This window comes from Equus asinus, chromosome 17 (genome assembly GCF_041296235.1).
Source record: "Equus asinus isolate D_3611 breed Donkey chromosome 17, EquAss-T2T_v2, whole genome shotgun sequence".
Classification (NCBI taxonomy): Eukaryota; Metazoa; Chordata; class Mammalia; order Perissodactyla; family Equidae; genus Equus; species Equus asinus.
Window position 1 is genome coordinate 26,835,982 of NC_091806.1, and position 16,819 is coordinate 26,852,800.

General features: G+C 37.1%; 1 protein-coding gene across 1 annotated transcript; it reads right to left on the minus strand.

The window, feature by feature from the left end:
* Positions 1–242: 242 nt before the first annotated feature.
* LOC106835404 (olfactory receptor-like protein OLF2) lies at positions 243–1,181 on the minus strand. Its single transcript, XM_014847751.1, has one exon. The coding sequence runs from the start codon at positions 1,179–1,181 to the stop codon at positions 243–245; it is 939 nt and encodes a 312-aa protein (XP_014703237.1).
* Positions 1,182–16,819: the final 15,638 nt, after the last annotated feature.

Genomic DNA, 16,819 nt, shown 5'->3' on the forward strand with positions numbered 1-16,819 from the left:
CCGTGAACAGAGAAGGGAGGTATAAAAAGATCCTCTTTGCAAGTTAATGTATTACTACTCTTCCTTAGCTTGGAGAGAAGATTAAGATGAGAAATGACTGCTCCCCACACTCAATTTAAGCACAAAGATAATTAATGCAAAATATCTGAAAGACACATTGGTGACACTACAGGAATCTATGTCAAAGTAACTGAATTTTAGCTCTCAGTGTCTTTAAAAAATATTTTTTGTCAAAGACAATTTCACCCAGAAGATGATTTAGTGCTAATTGCTTTTTTCAGGGCACTTTTCACATCATTATTCCTTAAGCTGTAGATCAGTGGGTTTAACATAGGGATAACAACTGTGTAGAAAACAGAGGCCATTTTGTCTGTGTCCATGGAGTAACTTGAGCTGGGTCGCAAATATGTGAACAGGAGTGTAAGATGAAATATAGCCACAGTGGTTAAGTGGGAGGTGCATGTAGAGAAAGCTTTGTGTCTTCCCTCAGCTGAGTTCATTCTAAGGATGGTAGTTATGATGTAGCTGTAGGACGGAAGGACAGTGATGATGCTGCATCCTAGAACACAGCTACCAAAAGTGAACAACACAATCTCATTGATGGTTGTGTCTGAGGTGGACAGGGCTAGTAAGGGTGGGATGTCACAGAAAAAGTGATTAATGACATTGGAATTGCAGAATGACAATTGAAATGTGCAACAGGTATGGATTACTGAATCGACCAAACCTTCAATGTACACAATGGCCACTAGCTGGGTACAAACTCTCCTGGACATGGTAATTGTATAAAGAAGTGGATTACAAATGGCTACATAACGGTCATATGCCATGACAGCCAACATGAGACATTCCACATCTGCAAATGCCCCAAAGAAATACATCTGAATGGCACATAAATTATATGGAATTGTCTTTTGCTTAGATAAGAAATCAGCCAGCATCTTGGGAGTGATAGTAGAGGAGTAGCCAACATCACAGAATGACAGATTGCTTAGGAGATAATACATAGGCGTGTGGAGTCTGGAGTCCATCTTGATCAGCAGTATCATGCCTAGATTGGCAACCACACTTATGCCATAGACCAGCAGAAAGAGCACAAAGAGCCCCTGCTGCACATCCTTTCTGTCAGAAAGTCCTAGGAATATGAAGTCAGTAAACATAGTGCAGTTCTCAATAGCCATCACTCAGGTCTGGAAATCCCTGGTTAAGAAAGAAATGAAAGTGGAGGGTAACATCACCTTAATTTCTTAAGAGTTAAACTGCCAGTCCTTTCTATTTTTCAGTAATTAGAAAAAGAGATAGACAATGCTAAGTCTGCTTCAGGTAAACTGATCTCCTGGAAATATACAGTTACATATAAACTGATAAAATAATAAGGATAACAATACCACTTACATTTGTATAGCATTGTAAAAAGTTTGTAGACACTTTCATCCAAATTAAACATGTTATTTCTACACCAACCTATGTAGTATTTATGATAAGTTTTGCTAAATCTATCTTATAAATTAAGAACTCGAATTCCTCAGAGTCATGGCGATAGTTCAATTAGTTGGTCTAGATAGCCCACATCTTATGACATGACAGTGTTTGTTTTCAAAGATCTAGAAATGTTTTTATATCCTGTAACAGAGAAGCATAGTTAAGTGACAGAGGGAGGTAATGAAATATTTCTTTGTTTTTCCCTCATCATCCAAAATCATGGAGCAGCAGAGTTATGAAAGGTTCCTGGATAAAACACACCCACCCTTCCCCATTAATCCCTCTGGTCCTATCCAGCCTCAATTAACAAGAGACAGAGATAATCTGTGATCCAGGGCCCACTGGAGTAAAGAGGGTGGTGGTTGCTGGAGAAGAGGGTGGAAGCGTCTCCGTGAGTGAGGCACTAGAGTGCACAGACCTGAATGTGGCAGGGCTAACCAGCCTCCCTCTGCCAGCTGCTGTCACTCAGGGGAGATTATGAAGAATGTTTGAGACCTAACTGTAGGGATGCTGGTGGCACAGATGACAGAGAGGCAAGAAGGGAGTATGGTTACTGTGTGAGTCCTGCTGCCCTAATCTAGTGGAATCCACATGATTTATTCACCAGCAGGTCGGATGTGTAAGACAGGTGATAAAAGTCCTCCTGTGTCCACAGTCCCATGACATCAGAGAGAGTCTGCACGGTGCACCGTCCTAACTCTAAAAATCGTAGTAATGTTTTACTGTTTTCTGAGATCGCTATTTCTTTTGAATATCTCTGAAATCTGTTTCCTTTGTTTTAAATGAGTTTGTTGTCCTTGCGGAGCTAATTGAATTTTGTCCTACTGTTATATTTTACACAAACCAGTTACATTATATATAATGTCACTCATGACCTCCTCTGTTCTGTGAGAATATAAGAAAAGTGGATTTGAAGGGAGATGAAGGACAGAAAAAGAACATCTGAATATTGATCTAGTGATCAACGTTCGGGTCTCCAAAAACCTGGTCTGAGCTCATTAAAATATCAGTCCTTGTAGATACATCTTTAAACAAATATTTTCCTTAAAAAATAAAAATATTTCTAAAGTAATAAAAGTACAGGTAAGAATCTTAAAACTTTCCAATCACCTCCACAATCCATGATTGCAAATTATTGTAAGCCCTGCCTATGTATATATATTTTAAAAATAAATAAATGGATCAATGGAAGTAATTTAAATAAAAGCTTGTATTATATTTCATATCTTCCTTTGGTTTTATAATATGCTTTCAGTCAAAAAAGGAGAAAAGGACTGAAGAAATCTAAAATATAAATCAGAGGAACCACAAAAAATATTGGTACCTGACCCAGAACTGCTGAATTCTTTGTTACATGCAGTTCCATCCGCAGGAGGGTTCAGCGTTGTCTCCCAACTGACCTGGATTATGTATCTCTGTGTCAGGTCCTTGGGTGTTGAACGTTTGTTCTCTGAGGAATAAGTGACAGATGTAATAATGTGGTTTATCATCTGATATTTCACACAGGCAGGGTGAATGAGAAAAATACAGACCTTTTTAAAAATTTTCCTGTTATTACTATCTACCTTTCCACCCAATATTGTACCTATTCACCCATGGTAACAAATCCAGTCCAATGAATCCAGTCAAAGAGTATTCTTATTTCCAGTTCAGCAATTCCCATATAGGCATTAGGTTTCATTTCTATTATCTATAAAATAAATACACTCACTCACTTATACAGATTAACATACACAAACGCTATCCCATTAAACATATTTACAAACAATGATTTTTGTAAAGACAGGAAAAACTAGTGATAATCACATTGCATAGGGATAATTGTTTAATTTTTAAACAAAAAATATGTCGGAGTACACATACTTTATATATATAAATAAGAGGTATGACTCCTATCTATTAATGTATATTAATTGATTCAATCTATACTCTGCTAGTGGCCATTTGGTTTATATACAATTCTTTGCATCATATAGGCTCTAATAGAAGCAAATTTATTTTTAACGATTGGCACCTGAGCTAACGTGTTGCCAATCTTCTTCTTTTTTTCTCTAGAAGTAAAATTTTACATACATGGGGCCGGCCCCGTGGCCGAGTGGTTAAGTTCTCGTGCTCCGCTTCTGCAGCCCAGGGTTTCACCAGTTCGGATCCTGTGCGTGGACATGGCACCACTTGCCAGGCCACCTTCAGGCGGCGTCCCACATGCTACAACTAGAAGGACCCACAACTAAAATATACAACTATGTACTGGGGGGACTCAGGGAGAAAAAAAGCAGAAAAAAAAGAGATTGGCAACAGTTGTTAGCTCAGGTGCCAATCTTTAAAAAATAAAAAAAAATAAGAAAAAATTTACATATGTGATTTTCCATAGCCAGGGTTTTCTTTAAAATAAATTCCAAGAAATGGCCTTGAAGAGCAAAGAGATTTAACTTTAAATAAGGTCAATTTGGCATTTTTATCAGAGTCAGATTTCATATTATCTAATTATCACCACATATTATCATATATTTCATATATTATCACATATGTCCTGATTTTTCTCTAATAACCTCACACTATTATACAGAAACTGAAAACCAGTGGTGATAAGTAAACTTGTACAGTCCCATAGACACTGTTTCATTGAATCCATAGAAATTTCTCACAATAGATTCCTGAATATAGTGCAATGAAACAAATTTGTCTGAAAAGATAATTCTCTCAAATACCCTTATGGAATGTTATGGTGAGTTCATGTTAAAGTGGCATTTGAAAATTCCCATAGACCCCTGTATTTCTGAGACACCACTCAAGTCCCACTTCTAAACCATGGCAGGACCTCAACAGTGACTTAGGGCAGAAGGGAGCAAATAATTGGAAAAGTTGCTACATTGGGAAGTAATCTGTTTTATTTATATCAGCTGGGCACTTGAACCTTATAAAGTTGATGTTAAGTGAGAGTGATGCACCATTCGAGGAATCAAACAGAAAATAAAGAAATTAGTGCCCCTGACATTGTGCAACCCGGCAGCTTAGGGGGACAGTCTCTGTATTACCCATTTATTGAGTAGTATTTTATCATGTGTGAGAATCATTGCTGCACGGGCATAGGTTGTTGTGTGTTCTTTAAATGCCTACAGTTGATTAATGTTCGAAAAAATGTGCAATAATCGCTTACCTTAGCTGTACATCTTGAGTCTTAATGCAATTAATTTAATTTCTACAAATATGTAAGTGAAAAATTTGTGTAAACAGACAACAATAACAGTAAGATAGGCAAGGCATGTACCACATTATACATCCTAACAGCTCAGGTAGTTTTGCATTTCTTCTGAACCATCACCTGGAGTAAAGAAAAGCATAGGTTTGCAGTTATTTTTGTTTACTTATTTGTTTTGTTTATTGTTATGGAGTTTATCCCTGCTTTTAAGAAAGCTGGAATACTCTTCAGGCAAATTTCATTTAAATGAGTATTTTTATAAGGTTTGGTAAACTGATTTTAGTCACAATTTTTAATGCCTTTTCATAGTGTTTTGCTATTCTCTATGTGATGATGCAAACACAAAATACGAAGTGGACTCCTGTGGGAGACAGTGTTGATGTGATTCTCAAACCATCTAAGTAATTGCTAGTAATTTCCCACCAGGTAACCTCAAGAAAATTCTATATTTGTGGTACCTACGAACTTTACTACCATTCTCTACTTCTCTGGTGCATATTTGGAGGAGGAGGAGTCTTCCTTGGTCACCTTCTTCTGATTCCTTTCCATACTCATTATCCCTCAGGTCCTTCCTGTCTCTTGGGATGCCAAATTCCTCAGGCTACACTCTGTTTACACAGGATCCAAACTTAATCTTCATAAATAATGGCTTCCCCCTAGACCATATAGTCTAATTCCCACTCCCCATTAAAGTCAGTGCACAGGTAACAATATGTAGTATTGAGGGCAGAAGGTTGTCATACTGGGAGGGAATCTGTTTTATTAATATTACCTGTGCAGTGGAACATAATTAATGTTGGTGTGAAGAGAAAATGATGTGGAGAGCGGTTATATTGCACAGTATCAGGAAGTAAATAGAAAATAAAGAAATCGGTGTCCTTTGATGTTGTGCAATCTGACAGTTTAGGGGGATGGTCTCTGTATTATTCATTTATTGAGTAAAATTTTATCATGTCAGTGAGTCATTGCTGCACAGTCACAAGCATAGGCTGCTGTGTCTTCTTTAAATGCCTAAAGTTGAGTAATGATCTAAAAACTGTACGATAATCTCGTATATTTTCTGTACATCTTGAGTCTTAATGCAGCTAATTTGCTTGTCACAAACCCATAGATGAAAGATTTTTGTAAACAACCAAGCAAAAACTAAGATATGCGGGGCATGTATCAGTTTATGCATTCTAGCACTTCAGGCATTTCTTCTGAAACACTTCATATTTCTTCTGAAAAATCACCTTGATCAACAGAAACATAGGTTTTACAGTTAGTTTTGTTTACTTATTTGTCTTTGCTTTTATGGAGTTTGTCCTTGCTTTCTATACAGCTAGAATACTCTTCAGCTAAATTCATTTAAATTACTATCTTTTCAATTTTTGGCAAAGATTTGAGTGATAATTTTTAATCACTTTTCAAAATGCATTGTTGTTCTTTGTGTAATGATCCCAACACTAAAACACCAAATCGACTCCTGTGGGAGATATTGTTGAGGTAAATCTCAAAGCATCTAAGTAATTGCTAGTAATTTTCCATCGAGTGAACATAAGAAAATGATATATTTATGATACCTAAGAGCTTTACTACCATTGTTTACTTCTCTAGTGCACATTTGAAGGAGGCAGAGTCACCTTTGGTCACCTTCTTCTGATTCCTTTTCATACTCACTTTCCCTCAGGTCTTTCCTGTCTCCAAAGGTGCATATTTCCTCAGGCTACAGTCTGGTTAGGCAGCTTCCAGAGTTTATCTTCATAAACATGGCATCCCCTCCAGACCATGAACTATAACTCACACACCGCATTAAATCTGGAGCATGGTTAACAATATCTTGCTGAAAATTTGAATAATCTACATTACTTCCCCAAGGGTTTGTGCGTTACTAGAGAATGGCCTTCTTTAACGTTGGGGTGAAGGGACTTAAAGTAGAATTTAAGACATCAAAGACAGATAAGTAAGAAAAAATCTGTATTTACATTGCTTTTCTGGTATCACTTATGCCCATAAACATAATACTATGTAGACAACTGTCTACTTCTAAACTCCTTCCAGAAAATGGTTGTCTGGCCCTATGGCACGCCGTTATAAATTCAGTGCAGGATCATGCGACCAGCAAAACCACCTTCACTAAGTCTGCACTTCAGGAAACACAAAAAGCAGTGCCTGTGGGTTATTAACATCTTTGTTTTGTAAGTAAGGCAGCACTTTTTAGGAGTACAAAGGATAATCATTTAAACAAGTATTCTACGAAAGTTGTATGCTTTATTAATTTTACAAGAATATCTTGAAAATATATTGTATACAAGAAACTGCTAAAGATTTAAAATAAATAAAATCCTGCAGCTGCCTGCAAACTGACAGCCTTTATTTTTTAAAAAAATCTTTAAAATTTTATACATGTATATAATTTTTTAAAGCAAATGAATTTTTGAAACCTACCAAAAAACAAAACACAATGAGCATTGCAGAGACTGCCCATGGGCCCTAACACAAACTGATGTCCATCATGATAGATTGCTCTGTGTGTTTTTAAAAACTATGTGGAGGTGAAATCATCCCGTTTTTGTCCGTTTGATGAATAAATTGCAAGCAATAGGATCCACTGGAGTATTTGAGGAAGCCACTTGGTTTAACTAATTTGGCCTGACTGTTTTTTTACAGAAAAGCCTCATGTGGCTTGTTGAGCATGCTTTATATATCTGCTTTAAACATTTACAATGTCCCAAATGCAAGAATGATTACCTTAAAGAAGGGATGTAGCTTCCCCCAAGATTGGCACTTCTCCAGGGGTAAGCATCTCTTCCCAGAAGCTAAGGATTAATTACTAACTTGCTTTAAATCATCTTGTGACCACAGACCTGCTGTGCTAGCAAAGCTTCTTGTGACAGTAGTAGATATTTGTGAATATGTGATTTGTGTTCTCTTTTCTAAGGCGGTATATTACCATTCTGTACACTCTTCTTCAGAGAACTTCCTTCTTTGTTGAAAAAGTTGTCCCTGGTTACAGTGCTCAAATTGGGTCACAATAAACTCACCCCAATTTTGGCTTATAAATTGATTATGGATTATTTTCATCAACATTTTTATGTCTGGATTCTTTCACTCAATATTCTATATAAGAAATCCATCCATGCCATTGCATATGGTGATAATTCATTCATTCTATTTGCTGCGTAGTGTCCTAATTAACAAGCATACAATAATTTGTCAAATTCCAGATAATGCTACACTTTTGCACAAGCTTTGGGTGTGCATACTCACCATTTCTATTGGATATAAAACTAGAAATGGAATTTTAGGGCCATCTGTAATAGATACTGCCATATAGTTTTACAAAGTTGAACACCAATTCTGACTTCTATGACAGTGTGTGAGAGCTGCATTTGTTCCACATTCACACAAGTACTCCGTATTAATATTGTAAATCTTCTTCATTTTAGCTACTCTTTAGATGTGCAATGGTGTAGCATTTTGATTTTAATTTCTTTTTACCTGAATGTTAATAAAGTGTATGATGATTTCTCTGAAGTGTCTGTTAAAAAGTCTTATTGCAGATGGGGGGCCAGTTAGAGGAGCTGTGTTTAAAAGCATTTCATCTTTCACAGCTCACAACCTGTGTCTAATATCATTATTGATGTGGGGTCGGTGAGCCGAGGAGTCAAAAGATTTCTTAGACTCAAGATCTGGCAGTAGTGCCCTTTTATTTAGAGAGTAGAATAGCATGGGGACAGGACCCATGGGCAGTCAGAGTTTCTGCTGCTGCCGCTTCTGCTGCCCCCGCTGGCATGGGGACAGGGCCCATGGGCAGGCAGAGCCACTGCTGCTGCCCCCTCTGGCATGGGGACAGGACCCACGGGCAGTCAGAGCTCCTGCTGCTGCCCCGAGTTGAGGGTTAGGGCTAAATTTAAGGCATGGGTATGTGAGTCATCTCTTTACAAGACAAAGAAAAAAAAGTTAAAATGGTACCAGTGCCGGTATGTAGGCCCTACCATTGGGCGGTCCCACAACTTTTAGATAAGAATCAAACTGGATTGAGTAAATGGCAGAAGTCACTGCTCAAATATTATCTTCAACTAAAGACAAAGGAGGATTTTGGGGTGGGGGGTCAGTTACATGAGGTTGCCAGACAGTAAACAACTTAAGTTCTTGCCTTCCCCATTAAGAGTTTCCAGAGATAAGGCCATCCCCACTTCCTCCTGACACAGAGAGGGAGGCATGGAGATTTCCTTCACAAGTGCAACTGTCTCTGATCAAAGGGAAAACAAATTCCACTCCTCGGAGCCTGCTTTTTATCTGTAGTTTTAAAAGTAACCAGCCTAAAAATCCTCATCATAAACCGTTTTAAAATTAAGCAGCCTAAAAATCCTCATCAATTATTACCATTCAGATCAAATGAGCCTAGAGATACAATGCGATTCTTTCGTATGAAGATGAAGTCACTCTTTGTTTTGTTTGTTTGTTTTTAAATATCTCCAATAGTGGGGATAAGTTTACACAGGAGTAGAATCACAGATGTAAAGATGGATTTGGGCAACTGGAAAGAAACTTAAGAGACACTGTAGTGTGAGGTCTTCCTTTACAAAGAGGGGACTGAGGTCTATCAAGGAAGAGTTATTTGTGAAACAACACAGTATTTACACTTGCATAGGGTACCTGGTTCATAGCATATTTCTAGACAGGAATTTCCAGAGAGGTTAAAAGTTACTGCCTCTGGATTCAACATGCAGCCTCCCATATAGTAGGTTATTGAGTTTACTACTGCTGTATTCTAACGAATGTAGTTATACAGCCTACCACCAGGATGCATCTATCTGTCCACAGTATTACATGATGTTATATTTGGGTGTATGAACCTAGTGTATCATCACTATGTCATTATTATCTTTAAAGACAGATTTCAGTGCCAAGTCTTAAAGAAAGCAGTCCAGATATAGAAACATGCATATTCTATCAACCCACTTCATACATTCATTGGTAATGTTCTATTTGGACAATAATAGTTTCCCTCAGTCCCTAATGGAAGTGTGAGAATGGTATGATATAATGATGCAGAGAGTGGATGAAAATGGTTGGAATTGAAGTAGATGAGATAGAATAGACCAAAGGTTTTGATATTCTATTTTCCCTATTTCTTTTGTGGGGGAGGAAGACATTTCCTCTACCCTCTATGGGTTCTTCTGGCCAGAGAACAAATTAAATTAACATGAGACAGAATAACAGGAGAAAATTAAACAAAGCTTTATAAGATGTATACATGGGAGAGGCTCAGGCAACCTGAGCAACTTGCCAAAATGGCTGAAGCCACCACCTTAAATACCATCTTCAGCTAATGACAAAGGAGGATGTTGGGGGTGAGGGGAGTCAGTTACAGGAAGTTACCAGACAAGTACAGTAAACAGGAATAAGATTATTATGCAGATTTAAGTCCTTGCCTTCTGCATTGATAAGAGTTTCTAGAGATAAGTTCATCCTCCTTCTTCCTGGTACAGAGAGGGAGACACCTTTGCAGATGGAGATTTCCTTTACAATGTAAATGTTTCTTAACAAAGGGTAAGTAAACTCTGTCTTTCAGAGCTCCTTTTGTGTCTTCAGTTTATTAAAAGTAACCAGGCCCAAACAATCCTCATGCCAAAGAGACATATCTTGGGGTGGCCAATTCCAGTCCCCCACACTGTAGAATCCCAACATGGAAAGGTTAGTTCAGCCCATTGGTCCCAAGTTTCTCTTTAATCATGAATGAGGGGGAGTAGAATACATGACCCCAAAACATGTCACTTTGGAGTGTGGATTATTTCAACCTGAAGACAAGCAAGTCTCGACACACTAGGAAGTGCTGTTTACCTTCCCTTTAGCTGCCTAAAAGAATCTAGATAGAGGGCCTGCACCAAGAAAGAGCTAATTCCAAAGATAACATTTTATCAGAGAGACTTCTCTGAATGGCATGGCAAATATTAGTTTACAAAGCACTTGCTCTTCCCATTTTCCTGTGAATTGTCCTCCTCCCCTTTGAAGCCCAAGGCACCTACCCACTTCTCCTTATCTCAGGGTGGCATCTCAATTGCCTGACTGTCTTTGGGGCTTCAGTAGGTATGAGATTTGTTTTTCTCCAGTTAATCTGTTTTATGTCAATTTAATTGTTACGTCAGCCAAAGAGCCTAGAATGGAAGAAGGGAAGAGTTTTTTGTCACTCCATGAATCTACTATGCAACATGCCAATAAGTGACTTTTCACCCTCTAACTGCATAAATTCAGGGAGATAAAGCCTGCAATTAATCAAATTGCTTTTTCCTGTTTTATTGAGCTTTTGCTACCACATTTATTGATTTTAAAATTTACTTCTTGTTTGTTTGAACTCATTATATATGATTAAAGGGGCAAATAAGCAGATCAAATCCATCTTTACATGATACAATTGTCATCCATCATATGAATCAAAGATGTTGTGTATATAGCTTCTGAATCAGTGGCAGTCCACTGACCTTTTGTTTGGACTTTAGTATATTTCAAACAACGTTTTCTACCATGTTGCTGCTATTAAGAAAGATTCACAAAAATGTATCAGTCAATTGAAAAAGCATGGCCTAGGTAGAAACCCTTACAACATGTTTTACATAAAAGCATTAACTATAAATTTTTCAACAACTATGTTTTCCCCGAATCTGTCACTGTATCACACAAATGCCACCTTGAATCCTTGAATAGCAGAGGAGCTTCTTGGTCTTTACTTCCATTTTGAAGTGCTTTCACATAGGACATTTAGATTTCTTTAAGGGGTGCAATTCTGATAGATAATTACAAATGCCATTGTCTTGTGTGATCCTTCAGATAGATAGCTATATTTTCTTCACAAGCTTCCTTCAGTTCTTTGACATCAGAAAACTTGAGGAAAGACAGATGAAGCAGAGCATATCAAGAAGTAGGCAGATGAATGCTTTTTACTTCCTGGGTAATTAAAATGTCTTTATAGATTTATTACTTTAGCATCCACAACTATTTTGGGTACTTTCTTAAAGGCTATAAACTATGTATACAGGACACATATCATATGCTTATCTAATTTGTTTTGAATGATATCTAATAACCACTCAAAAATGTTTTTTGGTATGTAACTTTTATTATCTGTTTTTCCATTTTGTGTTCCAGATACATTGTGGTTAGTGGATTAACAGGAATGATTCACTCAACCTTGAGCAAAGAATGCTCACAGTCTCATATTGGAGTCAATGCTCTAATCAACAGAATGAGAGAAACAATGATACTTTGAGGTAAGTATTACTAAGAAACCACAAAGAGAACATTTCAGCAGGACTGAGGAGGGGGAAGAGGGAAGGAAAGCTGAGTGGAAGTGACTGAGTTGAGAGTTTCAGCTCAAGGATGCATTTCACCAGGACCATCCCCTTTGCTCTCTATCCTTCCTATGGTGGACTGCACATGCTCTAAAAAGGCGTTGTCTGCCCACCTCAGGATCTCTGATTCCCAGCCTCTCTGTCTAGAATCCTTTCTTCCCCCAGCATCCATTGTGTTTTTATACATTGTTTAGATCTGAAACTGAATTTCAAAGACTCTTTCCTTCTCTGCACCCTAGATTGAGATATTTTGCTTGATCTTAGAGTATCTTGCCTTTTTACTTCTGGGTCATGCATAGTTTATTGTAAATTATTTATAAGATTAAATAATTAATGTTTTCCAGTTCCACTGTATTATAATATTATTAGTAAAAAAGATTACTAGATTCACCATCAAATGCAGATCACCTAGTAGCATAACAGGTGCATTCTAAATTCTAATAGCTCTTATATAATTAATGCATAAAATAAGCATCAAACAAATACAAAATTGGCACACTAAAATGAAAATTGGAAAGTTTTCCAAAAATAGCACCTTATTTAAATTGAAGGCATATGATAAATTATAGCATATTTAGGAATCTCCAAAATATTGGTATCACTATGGCTTAGTAAAATACTTATTGTATTTATTAAGGTATTTGAAACAAAGTTATAGTATAACAAATTATTTAAAAAACACAAGAACATGTTTGTATATCTATATGTATATAAACAGATGTTTATTAATAGTATACACCTATTTACTTAAAAAACAAACTTTATATTATAGTTTTCCTAGGAACTCTTTCACATCCTTGTTCTGTAGATTATAAATCAATGTATTTAACATGAGAATCACAAGAGTGTGAAACAATGAGGTCATTTTGTACTGATCTAGGGGGAAGGAAGAACACAGTTTTCTGGAAAATTACAACAGCAGTTAAGTGGGATTTGCAGGTGGAGAAAGCTTTGAATCTTCCATTAACAGAGTGGATCTTAAAGACTGATAGGTTAGTATATCAATAAGAGACAAGAACTCCTAAAATGGTACTCAGTTCAATGAAGCCAAGAAAGTTAATTCATTGACCTGTGTATCTGAGCAAGAGAGCAATAGGAGATGATGGATATAACGGAAGAAACAGTTAATCTCGTTTGACCCACAAAAACATAAGTAGAATGTTAATGTTTGTGTTTATCAAGGTATCTGCCATTCCACCAGATAAATCCCAGCTGTGAACAGGGAGCACAATCTGCTGAACATGTTCACTATACAGAGTGAGTTGTTGCTAATCACCTTGTACCTATTAAATGCCATTATTGCCAGGAGTAGACACTCAGAATCTGCAAAGACACAGAAGATGGAGAATTGCAGAGAACAGCCAATGATGGGAATTGATTTTCTTGTCAAATAGGTCCACCAGCTTGGTGGGGCCCAATTGCTGTGGAATAGTAGATGTCACACAAAGAGAGGTGGCTGAGGAAAAAGTACACAGATGTGCGTAGCTGACAACTCATTCTAGTTAAAATGGCCAGACCAAGTTTTACTCAGAGATTAATGAAATAAACAACCAGAAACCTGGAAAATAGGGTCACTTTGATACGAAGGTTATTGGTAATTCCCAAGAGAGGGAATTCAGTCAAGGAGGAGCGATTTCTCTTGGCCGTTCTTCTTTGTTTCTGTTCTAAAATGCTACAAAAATGACCCGGGAAGTGATAGATCAAAGAAATTTCTGTAATGCAGAACCTGATCTGTTTCTGTAAATTGTCTTTCTTACCATCAGAAAATACAACATGTCACTCTAAAGAGGTATTGTCTTATGAAAAAAGCAAAAGTGTCTGGGATAGAGTGTTGATAATCTTTGATTCTAACTATATATGTCATTCCTGAAACATGTGTTTCATCTTGGCATCTGTCACTCAATGTCAAGTAGTAGATTTGAATAAAGTGAAAGCTCATTTTAGATCCAAAGTAATATATAAGAAAAAAGAAAGTTAGTTAGAAATGGCTGCCGGGGTCCCGCCCCGGCGGAGTCCAGGTTCCTGAGGGATGGACGGCGTCGGCGCGATGAGGGAGGGGGAAAATAAGGGGGACGTGAGACTTGGGTTGGTGTTAGCAAGTCCGACTTTACTGTGCACAAGTGTCGTTTATATATTTTTCAGGATTAGTACCGAAATAGTTCTACAAATATTCTCAGAGAGATAAGGAAATAAAAAACGAGCACAAGAATATTTATTAGCATTCTATTCTATAGAGCATAAGGTTAATGGTAGTCTTCTCCGCAATTAACTAGTGTTCGTTGTCTCTAAGCTAAAGGAGATAGGTACCTAGGCATCTGTTGTAATTCCTGGTAAAGTTAAATCAAAGAGAGAAGGTCCAGGCCTTGGGACAGGACAGCAGTCTGTCTGGTTACATCCTGGTGGAGCCATCCCTGCCTCCCTCAATCATTTACGTCATTAGTGTAGATGGTTAATGGGAACAAAAGGCGACTCCAGGGTGTCTTATCCCCAGGGCTATCTGCATTCTCAGTGGGCAGTTAAACATCTTTACTTTTGCGCGCCCTTTAGGGGGTGGAAGCATTCCTTTGTCTTTTAGATTGTAGAGCTAACAGTCCCTTAAGTACACTGCTGGAGAAAGTATCACTTTGTTAGTAAAGGGCTGAAAAGCTAAGCTAAACTGTATATCTTCAAGAATAAAAAACAGAAATAAGTATAGACATAACCTTGATAGAAAGCATGCATATAATCCAGAAAATATCAGGGGTGTCAGCCGGCCATTCTTCACCGAGGGGCATCCCTGCACCCCTCAGCCCTTCTACTCATCAATTATTTATTTATTGCTTTTAGGAGAAAACCTCTATAACATTTTAACAGAAAGCTGAAGGTCAAGAATAATATATAAATACTTCTTGATCATCCAATTAACCAGCAAACTTAGAAGGATGATGCATATATGTATTTAGACAAAGAACTGGAGGGAGAAGGAAACATTAACCAGACGGAGGCCATAAACCTAATTCGACATCTTATCTGGGCAGGATTCCTTTCTGCTTGTCTCAAATGGGACTGTGTGCTCCTCCAATAATGAACTGAAAAATATCTTGAAAGTTACCTGCAGGTGGTCACATTCTCTTACTATATCTAATTTTCCCAGGAGGTAGTGCCTCCCAAGCAGCCACCCAAAGGAGTGAAAACTGGAGGTTAAGAAAGGAAAAGGAATGAAGGGCAATTAGAAGCAGCACAGGTTTCAGAACTATGTGAGGGGCTGGCCGGTTATTCTTCACCAAGGGGCGACCCTGCACCCCTCGGCGTTAATCGGCTGGACCCTGTCAAACAGCCGATCAAATGATGTAGCCACGGCTCCCAGCAAATGGCCAGAAGATACTGGGCAATATATGTTTGACTAAAAAGATAACATTTGTTGCATTGCTCAGGAAATAGAATTGCTTTTATCACTGACAATGATATTGAATGTGAGTTAACAAATTAAAATTTTTTTGGTATTGTTTCTGGTGCATGGCATCTTTAGTGTTTACGCAGACATGAAAGACATTTTATCAAACTATTCTATCACTCTTCCCCAGCTGTTTGCTAGAGCATTTATAACCCATTTGTATGACTGACCTTTGCCAAAAGACAAATCCTTTGACAAGTCAAAGAGAAGTGATAAAAAGAAGTGGAAACAACAGACTATAATGCATAAATTTGCATCTCTTTGGATTTTAAGTTGACCTTTCCATTAAAATAATAATGGGAAGAGGAAAAATAAATGTTCCTTATAAGTAGGGTTCCATCTTTTATTTATGTATGCATTATGTTAGTGTGTGTGTATGTTGATATATGAAAATCTGAGTGTAGATGGTGATTTGATTTTTTTTCTAGACTTAAATATTATGGCTTGTAGTCCATATGGACCTGGATTTACATGTACTAGTTTTCAAAATGTGTTTTCTCCATTATTATTTGAAAAAGAAAAGAACAAATCTTAAATTTACATATACAATATCACTTGCACAGTGTTACACGATAACGATTTCCTTATAAATCTTAACTAAAATATTAATAAGAAAAATTTTTATCCTTATCAAATGATAAACGAGGTCAGTAAATTTCATGCAGGTCTAAAAAATATTATTGATTGGCTGTTCAATTACAGAGTTTATTTAGCAGAGTAAGCAGGTATAAAATGTTTCATTTCCAAATTCTTTAATACTTATTTACTCATTTTTCCAAAAAATAAGGCTTTCCGTCCATATTCTTTAAATTTATCCATTTGGAAACTTACCTGAAATGAGTAAGACTTTCTGTTCTTATCTCTGGTAAATGAACAATAGGCAGATTGCATTTTATTTCTACCTAATGATGGTTGAGACTTAAATCTTTAAACCCCCTGCCTTCACTCTTCTGTGTTAGGAGAGTATCATCAGTTAGATTTCTTGTTCTGTATTTTCTCCTGTGAACAGTGCAAAAAATTAGAAAAGATTGAACTTTTACTTCTTCATTTTTGTCAGCAAATTGATCAATGTCAGAAATTTATCAGGATTTATTATAATTCTGTGAAAGAGGAAATGAGTGGAACCATATTAGAATAAAGCCTGAGCAGGAATTTCAGAGGAATTGCCTTGTACATTTTATATTCTTTATCTTCAAAACTGGAACAATTTCCTAACATTCCAAGAAGTCAGTAAGGGCAAAAATATTCTGCTTGTCACTACTGATCAAATTGGATTTTGCTGATGACCAAATTGCTAACCAATCAATGACATACAAGTCTAGCCTCACTCATCTAGCTCCAAGGAACTCTTCTTTAACACACCTTACTTCA